This window comes from Nylanderia fulva, unplaced genomic scaffold (assembly GCF_048542155.1).
Source record: "Nylanderia fulva isolate GAGA-0341 unplaced genomic scaffold, ASM4854215v1 Scaffold44, whole genome shotgun sequence".
NCBI lineage: Eukaryota > Metazoa > Arthropoda > Insecta > Hymenoptera > Formicidae > Nylanderia > Nylanderia fulva.
In genome coordinates this window covers 1,667,067-1,686,356 of record NW_028190521.1, presented here as the reverse complement: position 1 = coordinate 1,686,356, position 19,290 = coordinate 1,667,067, and the positions used below count along the sequence as shown (strand labels likewise).

At 32.8% G+C, this 19,290-nt stretch overlaps 1 protein-coding gene across 2 annotated transcripts in view; it reads right to left on the bottom strand.

The window, feature by feature from the left end:
* Positions 1–2,475: 2,475 nt before the first annotated feature.
* Positions 2,476–19,290, bottom strand: part of LOC114946211 (uncharacterized) — a 43,366-nt gene continuing 26,551 nt past the window's right edge. For both annotated transcript variants that reach the window (XM_029322651.2, XM_029322652.2), the window contains exon 5: positions 2,476–7,849. In XM_029322651.2, coding sequence (XP_029178484.1) covers positions 6,917–7,849 — 933 coding nt within the window. In that variant the 3' untranslated portion in view covers positions 2,476–6,916. The remainder of the gene's footprint in view (positions 7,850–19,290) is intronic.

Genomic DNA, 19,290 nt, shown 5'->3' with positions numbered 1-19,290 from the left:
CAAACAGTCTTAAGTCGAAACGTGCCGATGCTGATTTTGCTAAACCCACGCGAGTTCCTTTCTACAGGTTATGTGGGACTCAGAACCATCGATGCATCGGGAATCACACAGCTGCCAAGAAGCTGGGAAAATAATTCTTCTTCGAAATAATTGTAAAAAATCGATTATCTCTTCACGAGATATCTTTTTTCATTTCTTCGCAAGCTATAATGATAATAAATTGAAGACTCGCGTGATTAATGAGATTTCTGAGGTACGTGTATATGCACTAAATGAATAAAACAATTTATAAGCAGTTTTAAAAGGAAATAAGGTAAAACGAGAGATAAGGGTTCTAAGTTACCGCGGATTTTTTTTTACTAGTTATTTTGTTGCGCACAAAATTAAGTTATGTAATTCTTATAAAGCTTTGCTCGGCGAGGAGAAATTTTCACGAGAAAACGTTAACTCTAATGATAATCACGCAGTATGTTACCGCCACAGTCTGTGTAATCTTCGTCAAGCACGGAATGTGAAATATTCGTAAAATTCCCGCGAGATAAATAAATGAAAGTTTTTAGATAAAACGGCTCCGGGCAACCAACATTCTCATCCGAATGAGAAAAGTTCAAGTTTAAAATTTAATTAAAACAAAAAAGCAGAAAAAAGACGTTAAATTCCTCTGGCTACATCATTTTTATTCAGTTATTTTATTTTTAACCATTAACCTTGTTCATTTTATCAAATAGGTCGAAATGAATCAAATAAAACATATAATAAAATAAATATATATCAATAAAATATAATAAAATAAATATATAAGTAAAATATAATAAAATAAATGATTTCTGTGTTCTCGTACCTTGAACGTTCACGTAACATTTCTCTTTCACGTTCTTTCTTTTATAGAATCGTAATCGCTGAATCGCGCGGAAATAACGAGCGTTTCGCAGACGGTAGAAAACCGCACCCGCGGTAAACTATAGTTTTGTTTGCTGCAATGATAAACATAGGGAAGAATATATCTCTCGCGCAATAAAAGATAAAATAAAATGCATGACGAATTGAAGATACGAAAGAGAGATTATATTGTATGCATCGTTTAGCTATATGTTGACGTTTCGTCGATAATATTGATAGGTCGTATTAAACACATACAGTTTGAGGCGTCTGTTTCCTTTGCGTTCAAATAGTTTACTGCAATCGTAAAGGTAATCCAGGCGTGGACGTGCAATCGATATCGAAATATCACGCTAACAATAAGTGTAATACGGAGAGATAGTTCACTTATGACTCCAGTTTCCAGTGTTGAGCCTCCCGTTACACGTAAATTAAAATCCATTCAGTTTGGCATCAATATTCTAACTGCGTCGTAACACAGATTTAAATTGTTAGAGATAAAACATACAAGATGAAGCAGTGGCTATTAAATACGCAAGGGATCATTTCTAAATTACATTAGGCAGAAGAAATTGAATAATTCTTAAGTAAGATTTTTAAACATATTCTAATACAATTTTTTCACCACAAATTCATTTTCATTTATTTACTAATCATTTTTATCATTTAATTTTGATTATTTTATAAAAATAATGAAAATGTAACTTGATATTTGGAAAAATAAAATTTCATATTACTCACATTCGACTAATTTTTTATTTCTAAAAAGGATCAAACTATTTCAAAAAATCTTATTAGTAAAATTATAAAATATTACGTAAGGTATAGGAAAAAAATAAGGTCACAAAAATCCTACGATCAAAAATCGTAAAAAAAAAAAAAAATAATTTTGGGATGGTTTTGAAAAATGTTTATTCCTGAATTTTTAAATCTAATTTTTTATTTCTAAAAAAGGGTCAAACTATTTCAAAAAATCTTATTAGTAAAATTATAAAATATTACGTAAGGTATAGGAAGAAAATAAGGTCACAAAAATCCTACAATCAAAAATCGTAAAAAAAAATAATTTTAGGGTAGTCTTATATAAAAAATGTTTATTCCTGAATTTTTAAATCTGGATAATTGGATGGAAGAGAGAGAGAAAGAAAGCTTTTTCCGCACAACTTTGCTTCGTTCGTGTCTCTTTAAAAATCCGGAAGATTAGGGATAACGAGAACTCATAATCATTGTGCGATAGGTGCAGAGCGCGGGATATTTCGAAATTGAGGGCTTTTAGGAAAATTTCCGGTCATCGGAAGTGCCGCTGGTTCCTCGAAGCCTCGTGCATTACTGCTGTTCCATTGTCGCGCTTTATATCACGAACGATAGCCATCGGGCAATTTTTGCCCATCAACTGTTCGCGCGTTTTATCTCTCTAGCGTGTCTCGTTTTGCGTTCTTCTGAAAATAACAACGGAGATAGAATAATCCGCGGGATTAACCCATTAGTGGTCAACGTTTAAAAATTGTTTCATTAATGACACGCGAGAGGGAAATTCTTTCATGTTCGAATTTCGAGAGAGGCATTTTTTTTAGAAAAAAAACTTTATTCATGATATTGTTTCAAATAATGTTTATTTGTAAAAAAGTCATATCCGTTGTAACATATTCATAAAATTATCCTTCCCTACAATCTAAAAGTTACACACTTACAAAAGTTGCTACAAAAGTTCGAATAACTATAACGCATATAATATAGTAAATAAAAGCCGACGATTAAATATATATATATATATATATATATATATATATGTATATCGATTAGTCGGAGTATAATTATCATATATTCGTACAATAAATTCTTTAAAATATGACATAATTAAAATAAAATTAATTCGCCCAAAATACAGATTATAATGATACATAATACATAAATTAACATTATTTCATATACATGTATAATAGAAACATTTTCATTGCGAATCTCGTTTATTCGGTCATTCTGGATAAATTGAGATTCTTCTTAATATCATTTACGCTTTCATACCAAAGCCCTAGCATTATTCTCATTCATACGTAATGCTTTGATATTGTACCCTTCTTGAAAATTTTCATATGCATAGAATAGTATAGATAAAAAAAAATAAAAAATTAATATTGCACATAAAAACATATAATAATAGAAATTTTCCAGAAATCTCGAGTGCAACATCAGAAATATTTCTATTATTATTACTATACAATTAAAATTAAGATTTGGCAATTTCTATGTTTAAAACAAATGAACTGCTTGTCAAAATAGAGACTTAACAAAATTAAACGTATTATTTTGCAATTTTTGTGAAAAAAATATGCATACCTATATTTTACGTCTTAACACTTATTGGACTTATCTCTATGAAAAATACACGTATCCTTAGAATTCTTTTGATTGGAACAGTCTGACAATGAGTCGTCAAAAGTTTCAAGTAAGAACATTGTATTAGAACGCGTTTCGAAATGTGAAGTCACGAAAATTAACGTAATCTATATAAATAGTTCTCTTTATACTAATCTTTATATAATATCGTAGTCTTAAAATTTAAAGCTTATATTTTTGGTCTGAATGTGACTACGTATGTATATATCTCGTTAATTATCTACGTCTCATTATTGACTAATTAGAAGGTCCCCTTGTTAGTAAATTTCGATCTGAGGGAGCTAACTATTCGATAAAATTTAATAATAAAGATAATAGTTATTATTTCTTTTTTTCGCGCATTTAATAGTAAATATTTTATTTTATAAGGATATATCATCTCTTCTTTCATTTTAATTGATCGGTTTCAGACGACAACGTATTAAAATTGCCGCAAGCATGTTTTTCCTTCAATTATCTCAGGGCCAAATTAACATCAGCAAAGGGCGAGTCATACTTTCACATTTATAAATATAAATTGCATCTTCATTGAAGACTTTCCTCTGCGTTGCTTGGAATTAAACGTGCTTGCTTTCTTTCCTTTTTACACGATGACTCTTTGCTGCTACAATCTTAATTAAATTATCAGAGAAAGAGAGAAAGAGATAGAGATATAGAGTAACCGATATAGTTTTTAATAAGTCGAAAAACGCCCACTATATTACATCTTTTATTCAACTCTCTTTTAGCAGACTTTCAAGTTGAAGGAGATAATATTTATATCAGCGATTCAAGTGAGATCATCTCCTTAATTTCGCGTTTGCTACAAACACTTGCACTTGATACTATTAATCCGGCTAAGTAAGAACCCTCTCTTGCATCCATAAATATTCTCCGATATATTCTCGAGTAAACTATAAAAGTCTAAGTAAGTAATCTCGTCAAGAGTGAAATGCTCGTCCTTATCTCGACAGATCAAAATATGTAGGCTCTCCAAAAATATCTGACATTATAATTCCCGCGCATATGTATATGTATGTATGGGTATGTATATTTCGTGCATATATTTCGTGTAAATCTATCATTTATTCAAAATATGTCATTATGTTTCGTCATATATTTCGTACGTAACTCGGATATTCGTGGATATGACAGGCGAGTATTATTAGTTTCTCTATTGCGTTGGCTTTATTAAAATAGGTATGTATATGGTACGAACGCTTTTGTACTTTACGAGTAGCATTAAATCGCGGAGAACTGTGACATTTCCGCGAGAACCGAAAGGGACAGAGAATCGCGAACGTATTAAACGCAACAATGATATTTTAATGCTCCTGTGTTACGCTGCGAACGTAAACATCAGCTCGTAACATAATACGATACAAAATATACATATAGTGTGTATTTCGCACACGTTAGCATATATATTGAGTTTCGCGCATTAATTCGGCTACAAAGCGCGATTAACAGAGATATGCACGTCGGGTATTAATCTGTATTCAATACCTGCTAGATTAATAGGCTCTGTATTTATGTAACGGCGTTTAACACGTTGACTGCCAAATATATACAGGATATAACTGCGTGAAAAGGTCACCATCAGATTTCTCATCAATATGGATTTTTTCTCAGCAAAAATGTCGAGGGAGATCTAATCATTTTTGCATCATGTATAGCGTTCTTTTTTTAACTACCATAAGTCTAAATTAAATTTTATTACAGTAAAAAAAAAAATTTTTTTTTATTAATTTATTTTTATTTTTATTATAAATTATTTTTCGAGAATTATTTATTGGTGCCTCGACATTTTCACTGAGGAAAAATTGTCTCCAAATTAGTCAGAGAATTCCATCTGTTTGTTCAATTACACTTTGTATACGAATTAACTCATAGCTCGACTTAATAAAAGAATTATCTGCTCTATACGTCAATTGCGAGTTTCAATTCCATTTGATTGGGAAAAATATATATAAAATTTTATTACAAATTTTGATGAGAGAAAAATATAACTATAAATAGTATAATAAAAAACAAAGTTACCTTAATTTGGCGGCAATTAACATGTAAATTACGCGAAGAAGAACTGATCTGCGATTCTAATATCAAAGTGACAGACTATAATAATTCCCGAAGGGAATTTTTAAATAATCCCTGAGCACAATGTCGTTCCTTTCGTCGTATATGTTTGATGCTCGATGACGTTGACAAGATCGAACAAATCGAAATGCGCCATCGCGCGATTACCGCTCTGCTTCGTGTACAGACAATTTGCGAGAGCCTGTATATACATAAGTTTACGAGTAGAGAAGATGCGAGACCTTTGAAGAGACTAAAGTGATCTCTAAGGTTCGCTGCTACGACAGATTTCAGGAGAAGAAAGCTAAAGGAAGGAAATCTTTGTCTATTATAATTAAGTCTACAAGAATAAGAACAGAGATGCAAAAAGGGAAAGAGAGAGAGAAATGAAGAAAAAATGGATCAATCGATTTTTGAAGCTTATTTCTCCCGTAGGACTAATTATATAACTCATTAGGCGAATTAAACATTCCAGACCACCTTCAGAATTTCGTTCGCGATAATTTCACGTATTTGCGCTTCTGGAACAATTACTCGTATTACTCGCGGCTATTACGTTTCCCTTCGAAGTCTACGGTTTCATTATTCGGCACGGAATTCTCGACAATATGTACCGTTAACGAATCGTCGAGCAACGAACGAAAATTTAACGGCGTTTCCATATTCTCGGTGAATCCATCCCCGTCATGTATCATTCATGAAGCCGACTAGAATCGAAGCGCGGTAGGTGGTTTCATTACTGCGTGCGTGGCTCGCGGCGTAAAAAACGGCAAAAATAAAACAGAGGAAAAAATTTCAACGCGAAAAAAACAGCTCTTGTCGTTCGCGTAATTTCGTCCTCAGAAAATGTTGCGTCCAGATTTTTAGAGATCCAAAATCGACGTTCACCGCGACAAAGAGGAAATGAGAGAAACCGTCATTTCGAAAGCCGCAACACCCGGTTGGAGAGGACGAGTGGTTGCCGCACACTCTATTTCGATGAGAGTTTTCGAGTGTAAGGTTGCTTGAAATATACTCGGGTACTCTTTCTCATAAAGAATACAAGAAATATAGGCGATAAAGATGTCGAGAAGGAAAGGCGAAGCGAGTAACCAAAGGATTTTTTCACAGCCGTATTTCGTCCAAAGTAGATCACTGGAGAGATCCACCCAAGTAGCAAACTGACGTCCTTAAACGTCAGATTGACGTCTAATGACGTCAGTTTGCTACTTGGGTGGGTCTCTCCAGTGAGCTAACGTCACAATAACGTCATTTTAGTTTTGTCCAAAGTAGATCATTATGAAGAGACCCACTCAAATAACCAACCGACGTCACCAAACGTCAAAATGACCAAATAGGAAACTGACGTCATTAAACGTCAAAAAAACGTCAGATTGACGTCTAATGACGTCAGTTTGCTACTTGGGTGGGTCTCTCCAATGAGCTAACGTCACAATGAGGTCATTTTAGTTTCGTCCAAAGTAGATCATTGAAGAGACCCACTCAAATAACCAATCGACGTCACCAAACGTCAAAATGACGTCAGTCCGACGTCACTTTGCTACCTGGGTGGTTAAGTCAGAGAGAAAAACCGTATTCGCGGGGGTTAAACGCACGTTGCCTTGTATCCGAGAACGACATCGGGCGTTTTGCTACATGACGGACGATCGAAGTGATGCACCGAGCTGTTCCTCTCCCTGATCGCGCTACATCTCGCCAGACTGTCCTGGCGATTGTCGAGCGCGTTGTTGGCGCTACCGCGAAAATCCCTGGGCGACAGGGATCTCCCGAGGGTCTCGATCTTGTCGACGTTACTCACGCTCATCCTTCGGTCCCGCTGCAGCAGGTTCCTCCCACAACCGGTCGAGTCCTCGTATCTCTCCAGGAAGTTGCACACGCTGACGCGTCTCTCCCTCAGCAGGGACTTGCCCGGCGGGAAGGTGGGCCTCGCCAGGACGTCCGTCCTGTCGAAGTGGCAGATGCTGTTGCCGCGATCGCGCTGCGGCCGCGCCAGAACCTCCGTTCTGTCAAAGTGACAGATGCTCATGCCGCGCTCGCGCTGCGGCCGCGCCAGGACGTCCGTCCTGTCAAAGTGACAGATGCTCATGCCGCGGTCCCGCTGCAACGCCGGCCTCGCCAGAACGTCGCTCCGGTCGAACTGGCAGATGCTCATTCCCCGTTCGCGCTGCTGCAACGTCGGCCTCGCCAGAACGTCCATCCGGTCGAACTGATAGGCGCTGCTGGGTCGTCGCTCGCGTTGCAGCAGCCGCGACGTCTCGCCGACGCACCTGAGGGTCCGCAGAGTGTCGCCGTCTCGCTCCTCCTCGTCCGCGCACTCGGCGTGCACCAGCGACTGCAGATCGAACGCGCTCTTCGCGCGCCTAGGGGTCTCCTGGCTGGCCAGCAGCAGCGACGCGCTCGAACCCACGAAGACGCTGTTCTGCCGCAGCCTCGCGACCGACGGGCCGCCCGACGAGCAGCTCATCTGGTGCACCGGATGGTCCATGCAGTGGAGGTTGAACTTGGAGTAGCTTCGATGCTGCGAACAGAAGCCCGAGCGAATCCTGACTGTCGCGATCTGAGATGAATGGATTGTTATTTGTGTCTAGCGAGTTATATTTAGAGCCTGATAAGAATTCTGATAAGAATTTTGCAAACGATTTTTAGTTCTATTTATTTTGGAATGAATTATATTAATATATAAGCTTAAACCTTTTATCATTAATTTATTGATAAAGTAATCTTGAAATTATAACATTTATATACAGGTTACTAAAAATTATATTTTTTTTATATTTACAACGTTATATTTAGAGTATGAGAATATTTAGAGAGCCTGATGTATAAGAATGCAACAGTATACGAAATTACGTAGATTAACATTTTTATCGCAAATGATTTTTAAATCCTTTTTTTTGGAAAAATATTCACACATATCTGGAATTAAATACATATAACTAGTATTCAAATTCAGAATTATGTATAGACGTGTTCAGATTATTAGACTCATTTTTACTGTTTTATTAATTTATTCGAAAGAATTTATTTATCTATTGTAAGTATTTTAATTATAACATACAGAATATTATATTTTAATATTTAGTAAACAAATCACTTTCTTTCTCCAAATTCTAAAATTTTCACGATTGTTCAAAACTATGTTGTCATTATTGTCAAATAACAATTATGATTTAATTACAATAAAAAATTATTAAAATTATTAAACTCAATAAAAATATCAGCATAATATAAAAATAATAACATAAACAAACTTTAAACAAACAACGTGGAGTAATTGCTTGTTGTTGAATATAGATTTTCATTGCTAAAAAGATGTTTGCGAATAATTTCCAGGTCAAAAAATTATAAAGAAATTGTCAATCTTTTATACAAAAAAAAAATAAAACTTAATTTGCTTTAAAAAGTAAAATGTGATTATTAAACACAAACTAACTGCAAAATAATATTTCAACATAAAAATATGTTTGAATTTAATAATCTGAACATGTGTATACATAGAGATGTAAATAGAAAAGAAATTAAATATTTTTTGTGAGAAAAAAACAATAAATTTAATTTTTTTAACAACGTGTAATTTCGGTATGTTGTAATTATGTAAGTTATTATTATATCATAACTCTCTTTTTAAATAAAATCAGTAGAAAAATATTACCGCTTTAAGCAGTCTTCAGAAAGCACATTTATTTTAAATCAAAATACTTAGCCTTCTCATTTTCTACCTTCACTGAATATAAGATAAAAAATTTCATTTAAAAATAATTAATTAATTCTTACACTTTTTATCAGTATATTTCACTGAACAGCATTATTATAAGATTTCTGAAAAATCAGTCACTATCACTAACTGATTTTTCTCTCTCAGTAAGCTTTTATTGTTCTTTCAATATACTTATAACACTGAAACTACTTTTGATCAAAATAATACATTATTTTGTATAAAAAAGAAGATGACAAATTAATAATGAAATAAAAAAAATCGTCGATAAAAAAATATCGATGATTAAATAAATTAAATAAATTACAAAAATCAAATTAAATCGAAATATTGCAATTAAATTGCATTAAATAACTAGCTAATTTATAATTATATTGCAAATTTATTTTCCGAACGCCATATACATTCTTCCAAATAATTTGCACGAATATATTCATAGCTGTAGCGAGAGTTGCGGACAGACTCGACGGTGGTATTTCCGCAGAAATATCTCGACCAGGGCTACGTATAGGTATATGAATTACACGGGGTTGTCTCTCGGCGAAAATGTATTGGATGTGACCCGGAAGTCCGCGTACCGGACGCGTTGACATGATTTTCCAGCAAACAACGCGCGCATCTATTTAACGATCGTGACAGTATTGTGTTGTGATAATGAGAGGAAATTTGTGAAGCGGCTTAATATTGTTCCTTATCCGGAGAATGACATTCCTCCCACTGAGAAGAATTCAGAGTTTCGACACAAGACTTAGAAATAGGTTAACGTCATTCTATCGAATTCTATTACAACGCGCGGAAAAGGAGAGATTGCTTTACAAGCTTTTCCCGAGGGACGCAAATGGGACAACTTAAGAGTTCGGATTTTGCGCTCTCTCTCAACCGGAAACTCTCATCTCTCTCACACAATGTATATACTATATCTATACGTTATTCCAGACGCTAGCTACGCGTAAGTCGGTATCTCGAGTCCCGTTTTATGAGAAAGAGGCGCTCGCATCTTGCTAGATTACTGGGACGGTGTCCCGAGACTCGTTGAGGGAGCAAGAGATGATGCCTGCATTTACATGTATTATGCAAAAGCGGATGGGAACTTCGCGATACTCCAGTCAATTTAAGAACCTCCGTCGGAGTAATTCGATGCAGGCCGCGTTAGACAAACAAAATTAAAATACGCCGATAAAACGTCGGGCTGCATAACGACGGAAGTGTTCTCCTAAACTGGGAAATAGCGCTGATCAAAGTGGTGATTTTTACAAGATTTCGCCGAAGATCAGCGATATTGAGTAAAAACACACTTTGCTCTCCTGCATTTTACGTCCCATCAATTTTATGACAGTGACATTTCACTGAAAAATCAATAATGACATTGTATGTTTGCAATATGTAATTTTTTAAAAAAATTTGTATTTATTCGGATTGTTTTTTTTTTTTTTTGGAAAAACAGATACATACATATATATCTGAAAGCGAAACACGTATAACTAGTGTTCAAATTTAGAATCATACGTAAAAATGTAAATAGAATAAAAAAAAGTAAATATTTTTTTATGAAAAAAATATTGCGTTTTTAGTTTTGTTTTCTTTTTCAGATGTGTATAGTTAACACCTTTTAATTATTACAAGTTGATTTTTCATTGTTTTTGATTTTTTAAGTAATTATATATTTTTTAAATGTAAATTAAATTTGCATTAAAATTGCTTATAAAGTTATGCAATTTAATTATTATTAATCAATGGCAAAAATTAATATTATATCAATTTAATTATTATTATATCAATGGCGAAAATTCTTGAAATAATTACAATTGAATATGACGTTATATTTTGTCGCAAAAGTCTCATTAATACATTATAATTACTTTCAAAAAGATAATTTAAAAATATAAGAATTTTTATTATTTTATTAATAAAGAAATATAAAAAAAATTATATTATATTTAAAAATAATTAAAAAAAGAGATTTGTTTTTTTTTTCAATAAGAGAAAACATTACTTTTATATTTTTATAATGTAATAAATATAAAAAGACAAACAAAAATCTTCATAAAATATTTTGTTAACAGGATATATTGCTATAAATTTAATAAAATTATCAAATATAGTAAGAAAATATGAAACATACATTTAAAAATATCACCGATTGAGAAAAGCATTATCTCTATTTCTTTGATTCTTTCAGCGGCATTTCACTGATTTGCTATATTTAAAATTGAAACTATTATGATTATTCATTGCTTTTCAATGATAATAATACTAATTCCATTAAAGAGAGTAGGTCGGGACATACTATAAAAATTTTATCTCGATCGATGAAGAGAAAATTTTTTTCCTACCATTATAACTGTACATTGCATTTTTTTTCGCATTTCGTGCAGTGAAAACGAATTCGCCGAAACTAATTACTCAAATCCCGAATTACATGATCCGATGCAATGGAATGAATTCTCTCGCAAGCCTAATTATCGGAAAATGTTCGGTGAGCATACGAGATTTTCGGATTCGCCAATGAAACGCCCAATACATCGAGACCCATTGAATATCTTGTTCAATCTATGTAGGACGGGTCATCTGTCATTAACTTCGCGCGTCATTTTCAATCATTGTGCTATTTATATAGAACCGTACAGAGAGCATCGCTGTGAATCATTGCATAATCATGTCATTTATTGCAGCGACGCGACGCGACGTGCCGGAAATGCAGAAAGTTATGTCCCTTCGATTTAATTAATTTACGTCCACGATTTATTTCATCTCGCCTACTTTATCAGATCCCAGCGCTAAACTCAACGGGAAAATATATCCACGCGAAATGGATTCCCTTGTATGATCGAAGGACACCGCGAGCCAATTATCCGCAGTTTTCCTCATCAATCATGTAAAATTGCAGGAGACAGCGATATCGCTTAATGCGGCTGCATCGGATTACGGATCTGAGGGTGCATCGGCTAGAAGACGCGATAATATATTTTCTGAATGAAAATGTGTATAAGATATAGATATACATATATATAGGGTGACATTGTACCGGCGCTTTGATGGAACGATGTAAGTGCATATATACACACGCGCTGAGAATGACAAATTGCATGCACGTTTCGTACACAGGCGTATGTGTAGGGTCTGGTCTCATTATACAGATGCTGCCTTGAATATTGCATGTAATATCGGACCATTATTCGCAGCATAATTGTCCCGCCTTACACAGGTCCGAAGACTCGGACGCGATTAAATATTGCTTTGACAGATTTCATTCTCGGGGTCTAGAGTCTCTTTAAGGCGTTTAGAAATTAATTTAAAATTTTTTAATTGAGATGACAAACATTAATTTATCGTACACACATCACATATGCATATGCAAACTGATTCTGAATAAGTGCGAAACAATTTTAGAGATGATTCCTTGTCAAAAATTCAGAGAGGTTTTTCATATTAATATATACTCTTCTAAAAAAAAAAAAATTTATAATTTTTTTCAAATTTTGCTTTTGTTCCATTTTTTCTATTTTTTAGTCTAATATTCAACTTTATTTTTTTTTTTTTTGCAAACTATCGATTTTAAAAATAAAAGAAATAAAAACATTTCTAAAACAAGATTTTTATATTTTTAGATGATCATATACTCTGGCTCGTTAAAAAATTCTAATAAAAAGTTGAATATGGCAAGTTTCATATGATATGAGAGAATTTAAAAAACATTAAAAAGTATCCTTTTTACTAGTAGAAAATTTCCATTGAATTCCATTTTTTTAACTTGTCTAAAATTTAAGAAAAAAAAATAAAAACCTAATTTTTTCCTTTGAAGGAGGGATATAGGAATATATATTTGCATAAAAGACCCCCTTAATTTTTGACAAAGAATAATCTCCTATTTAAATGTATAATTTTATACAATATTTATATAATATCTGCATTTATTTATTTCACCCTGTATATCTCTTAGTCAGTGAAAACATAAATTGTTACACTTCGATAATTCCAGGATTCAGCACGAATCCGCAAATACGGGAAGGATCTGTGGTATTTATTATAGATGTATTCCAAAGTTTGCTCGATTGAGGTGGGAGATATATATATTCACTTGCGCGAGATGGAATATGTATATGACATGACAAGTGGTCGGTCCAAGGTGTTAATATGCTAGTCTGTGTGTACCCGACACGAAGTTGCCTCTAGAGTCTAGAGCCTCCGATTGCGGATTGTAATCCCTCGAAAGCTCATTGAGTACACTTGAACAATTTAGAGAGAACAATAGTAAATTCCATTCGCGTTCCGATATCGCAAACGAGCGATCAATTTCCTTTGAGAATATCGAACGAATTGAATATCAGAAAGTGGCTCTCCCTCTGTCTCATTTCGAGCCCGGAATCCCGATGTGAATACTTGGCGAATTTGTCCAGGGATCGACGAGACGTCCTGGACACGTTCGAATACCCGAACCTGCAATTTAACATCGCATCTCGGGGCGAAGTCTTACTAAACAAGGACATTCGAAGCGACAGTTTGCAAGCTGCTACAGCTTAATTGAATTACGTGAAGTGTGTATTTCGCGAGAAAGTTGCATTTAGTTTCAGAGTACCGGCAACTAATTGGCTCGCGAGCGACACTTGCTTCAATTTTTTACGTAAACTAATTAATTTACGCGCGCATTTAAACTCATTGTTTGTTTTGATTGTACACTGAAAAAAATCTATGTACTTTTACATGGAAATTACTTCTACCCTGAAAAAATTACTTGACTATCACTGTCATTTTTTCCCACTGTAATATTTTTTTAAAGTATGAAAATATTCATGTAAAAATATAGATAAAATTACTATTTTTATGCAAAAATCAAATAAATTTTTAATTTACTATTGTTATTTTATTATAAAACTTTATTTTATAAACATTTATCTATTTTATTTATAACGTTATTTTATAGCATTTATACATTATTAGAATTTCCGATATGTGTAATTCCATGTTCAGTGGAATATTTTTAATCCTAAAAATATATATAAGAATACATTTCATATATAAAATTACATATAATCTATAATCTTCAGTAACAATATTGCATGATTATTCTGGGTCGGAAAAGAACAAACCCAGCATAATCATGTAATTTTACACAAATATTTTTTCAGTCTACAATCTTACTTTTTTTATAACGCATTTTTAATATACCATTCGAGTATAAAAATGTAAACTGAATTTTTTTTTACGTTTTCGCAAATGGGAAAATAAGTCTAAATCATACACACACATGCTTAACTTTCCTCGAATTTTGTCCGCAAACCGATTTTAAGATATCTCCGATTTAATAGAATCGAGATCAGCTGTTTCTGACATGTCAATGGAATCGAACGTTCCCACGATTGAATTACCATAGGCATAGAAATACATATTGGCAAACGATGATTCCTATCTAAAAGTAATTGCTTGGGACCCACGGACGTGACACAATTGTTCGTGTAACGTTGTATATGTGTGCGTCTCTGTCCACATCTATAACGAAAGAAAAATCAGAAATATTATATATATATATATATATTTTTTTTTTTTTCAAACAAAGCCTCTAGGGTTATTTTACATCGCTTTTATACACCGCTACAATTAAAATTGACGCGATAAAAAATGGAATGTAAATGTTTTTTATCAGGGAAATAAATCTTATACGCGCGCAGAACAAATTGATGACGCCGCAACGAGTTTGTAATCGACGCATGCAACAACGGGGTGATCGAGTTCCCATAAATCTCGTCGAGCATCCATTTTGTTGGACGTTTTCCGTTCACGTTGCGCGATTGTATATTCCATTTTGTACAGGTAAATCCAATGTCAATACGAAAATGTTCGGCGCATCCTACGCGCTTAAAAAGCCGATTCCAGACGCGATGTATTGTTCGCTCGCGAAACATTTTCACTAAACCGCGTCGTATAAATAATAGAACGTACAGATATACATCCGACATTAAAATTTATTGTCTGAAAAAACTGCACGTTTGTACTGTGCGTCACCTAAAATCCGCAAAGAAATTGTAAGTTTAAATTAATTCGGGTCTAAATAAATTACGATTCGCGAATTAATTAAAATTCTATTCATTAGTCTTCTATGACTAAATATATTTTATTATGATATATATTTATTATACAAAAAGGAATTCACTAACTCTGTCCAGCCGAAATATTCCTGCTATTTTATAACAATGAAAAAAATTGAAGCTAGACGATTTTGCGATTTCGAAATACGTCAGTTTTTTTTTCTTTTTTATTTTTATTTTTTTAATAAAATGACAGCTTTTGATAATTCTGTGGAACAAATTCTAAAAGAAAAAAATATTAATAAAAAAAATTTTTTTAATATTAAATTTATTTTAATGTATTCAATGAAATTCTATGTACGCATGATAAAATGTTTTTAATGATGCATTTGCATCGATATAGCATTGCAATCTTTGAATCAAAGTGCACGTTATTATTATTTTATTATTGCAACGTATACTTATGTCATAATTCATTACCTCATATTTTTCGAGATAGTCCGATAGTCTTCTTGATATACCATGTTTTTTTAATGTTCTCTAGAGAGAAAAAGTCAAGTGGAATTAGATCGGACCACGAAAGATAAAGTAGCCACAAAATTGATCCTTCACGCTCTATTCACCTATCAAGATAAATGTCATTAAGAGCATTTCACGCGTTGACTTTGTCGATTGAATACGCAATTGTCGGGCAAATTAAAAGCATAGTGGCTAGAAAAAATAAAGGTTGGATATTCTTGAAAAAATATTAGTTTTGAAATATACATATGTACTTTAACACTCTTTTTATTTCTCAAAATTTTTTCGTTCTATAGAATTCCATTGTAAAAAATTGTTATTTTAATTTGTTTTTTAAATTGGATTCTCAAATCTCTTTTTATGCACAATGAAACTTTCGCCCACCGTATGACAATCGAAACCGTAAAACTCACTGGTTTAAATTTTTTTCTATTTAAAATTATAGAAATAATATTTCTGATGGGCAATGTTAGTATAGACAACTTTGTGTATGCACTGTATATGTTTGCTTTGAAACCATAGATTTCCAAGCAAAATCGAAGCGGACCGATCCGGAGATTCGTGCTTATGAATAATCTGTCAAACGCGGATATCAATTATGCTGTTATCAAGTAGCAACGTAGCTGATCGAAGATCAAGTAATCCCAGGGCGCTTTCAATAGTAAATTGATCCATATTGCGCGTTATTATCCTTTATACAACAAAATTATAAAATATATAAGAGATTTCATTAATTTCGTTATCATTTTCCAAGAAACTGTGGAAAATATCGATTTAATACAATAATAAAGGGCAAATTTGAGCCAAATAAATCGTTAAAATAATTTTACATATTAAAAACCGGTTGACTTAAAATTAAAATAATAAAATTAACATAATGAAAATTTATCATATATACAAAAAAAAGGAAAAGAAAAATGTCGATTTAAATTTTATCGAGTAAAGAGCTCTTTCAAATGTAATAAATAAAAATGTAGTAAACAAAATTTTTATTTTTGTAACGAATTATTAGGTTTATTGCAAAAGACTATTTATTTCTTTATTTCAGCAAATGTATATAAAAGATATCAAAATAATTTCCATTAAGAGAATTTCTAATATTTATTGACCACAACAAAAATAAACGTCGTTTATACAATATTTACACTTGAAGTTTTGAAGTTTTTATAACTATCGATGTATATCTGTTATTATTAAAAATTCTTTTAGTGAAAATGCTGGACAATAAAATTTTAAAGAATGTATTATATATATTTTATAAGAATTTAACTAGGTTTTATTTAAATAGTTGTTCTTCTTTTGCTCCTTTTACAATAATTTAAAAAGTTTGTATTATTACATAATATAAAAAGATTCTTTATTCTCGATCAAATTTAAAACAAAGTTTATATTAATATCTTCAATTCCTTGGAAAATGGAATTAATAAAACACCAATAGATATTTGAACGAAATTGAACGACGTTATGAAACATGTGTTATCTGCGATCGCAAGAAAAGATCAGAAGGAAAAGAACAATATTGAAGAATATTTCACAGAAAATACACGGAACATTAAATCCTTGCTTATTTTGCCGATCTTCCAATAAATCAATCGACAGAAATGTAGTTTGGCTCGGTTCGCTAAAAAAACAATACTACAAAAAGATTCGGGAATTTTCCAAAATACGCGATCAAAGGCGCGCGTGCGAGAATTAGTGATTCCGAATTTGAATTATTGCATCTGCATCCAATTTCATCAAAGGGTCACTGCTGACGTATACAAAGTATGCCTTTGCAATGCGTAGTGATTCACTCAGCGCTCGTTTAAAAAGAAAAACTAATATTTTTTGGAGATAAACATTTGACATTTTGCGAAGAAGAATCAGTTTCGAATTTCGTTCTTTCTATTTTTTTAATAATCCTGCGTACAACGTAAGCGCTATTGATATTATATTTTTATTTTCTATTGCCGAAATTCACATTTCAGCGGACAATCTTTTAGTCTGCAAGTGTATATAATTTTAATTCGCCGAATTTCTATTATGTACATAATTTTAATTTCCCCGAATTTCTATTATGTACATAATTTTCATTCCCGAATTTTCATTATGTATAATTTTAATTCTTGAATTTCTGTGACGTGAACATAATTTTAATTTAATAATAAAATTGGCTTGTCTCCTCTTATGGCGCAAAAAATTTGCACGCACCGTTTCGCGACAATCCCGGATTTTATAAAGATTGCACGATCTCTAGCTTGACATAGCATCGCCATAAGAGTTCCATAAAAAAGATACGAGTGAATTTATGCTCGTCTGCATCGAGCCGACCAAGGTTTATCATCTACGTGACCTGGTGCATAGAAAACGCGTTATTCCAGGCGTTTGTAGTGTCACGTCCGAGCTATTGCTTGCTTATGCCGATATACAGAGAACATCGTATATGCATATTAGGTTGTAAACCTCACCTGGAGAGAGAATGTGTTCTATTCTTAACAAATTGGACGAAAGATCGCTAGCGCGAGACTTCTCATCCTCTAAAAAAATTAATCCTGTCAAACGACTCGGTATATCCGCGTTATATCTACTGTCAAATTATATCGATACATTATTTCGGAGCACTCGGTATATGTAACTGTTTCGGATAGATACCGGATAGATTTGCTATTCCATGTTGGTCTCTCGCAGAGTTTGCGAATCTCCTCTAACAGTAGTGGTTTAACCCTGGTTTGCCTTCCAGCAATGTGCAAGTAGCTATTTTGATAATTAAATGGGAAATAATCAGAGTGCTGGTTACCTATACATCGGTAACTTTAATCTCCATCATACTAATTGCAAAATTTACTTCGCAAAATGCGTCGCGTGATTTGCCGTGTCGTATAAAAGTTTTATAAACACACACTCGATTAAATTAATTAAATTTAATAATTCATAATAAAACTGTATATAAAAGGTATATAATATGTATATTGAACGCGTGAAGTGGCAGTTGATATGAGTATTCAAGAGAGGACTGTATAGAAACCTTCTTGCTAAAGTAAATTCTACTTTATTAATTAATATCGCGATATTTATCGAAGCAGCCTATTAAGGGGATCCTAAATGTCCTTAAGAAGTTGTTGTTTTTTCCTGTTTTATAGACAAAATGAGGTAAAATAAATTTATTTATTGGCTATACAAATCGTTTTATACCTAAAATTAGAGCGCTTCGCCCTTTGTTAATATTAACACTTTAATTTGTACATAAGAAAAATATTTATCAATCTGTATAAGTCTCATATATTTTGATTATAGAATTATGAATGCTTAGAATTGTCTTTTTCCTGTACAAATTAAAGTATTAATAAATTCCCAAAATTATTAATAACAGTCACTAGTATTTAAATAGAGGTTGTAGAAATTAATCGACCAGACTAGCAAGTAAATTATTTATTCAGCTTCAAAACACTGTTGAAACACTATTTCACTTGATAAGGACCACATGGTCCAAACGTCGTAAAGCTGAATAAATAATTTACTTGCTAGTCTGGTCAATAAATTTCTACAACTTCTAAAGTATTAATGTTAACAAAGGGCGAAGCGCTCTAATTTCAGGCAAATAATAATCCGAATAGTCAATAAGTAGATTTATGGTTTATCTAATCTCACATTTTGTTGATAAAACAGGAAAAATCAACAGACTTCTCAAGGACGTTTAGGATTCCCTTAAGTAACTTAATTATT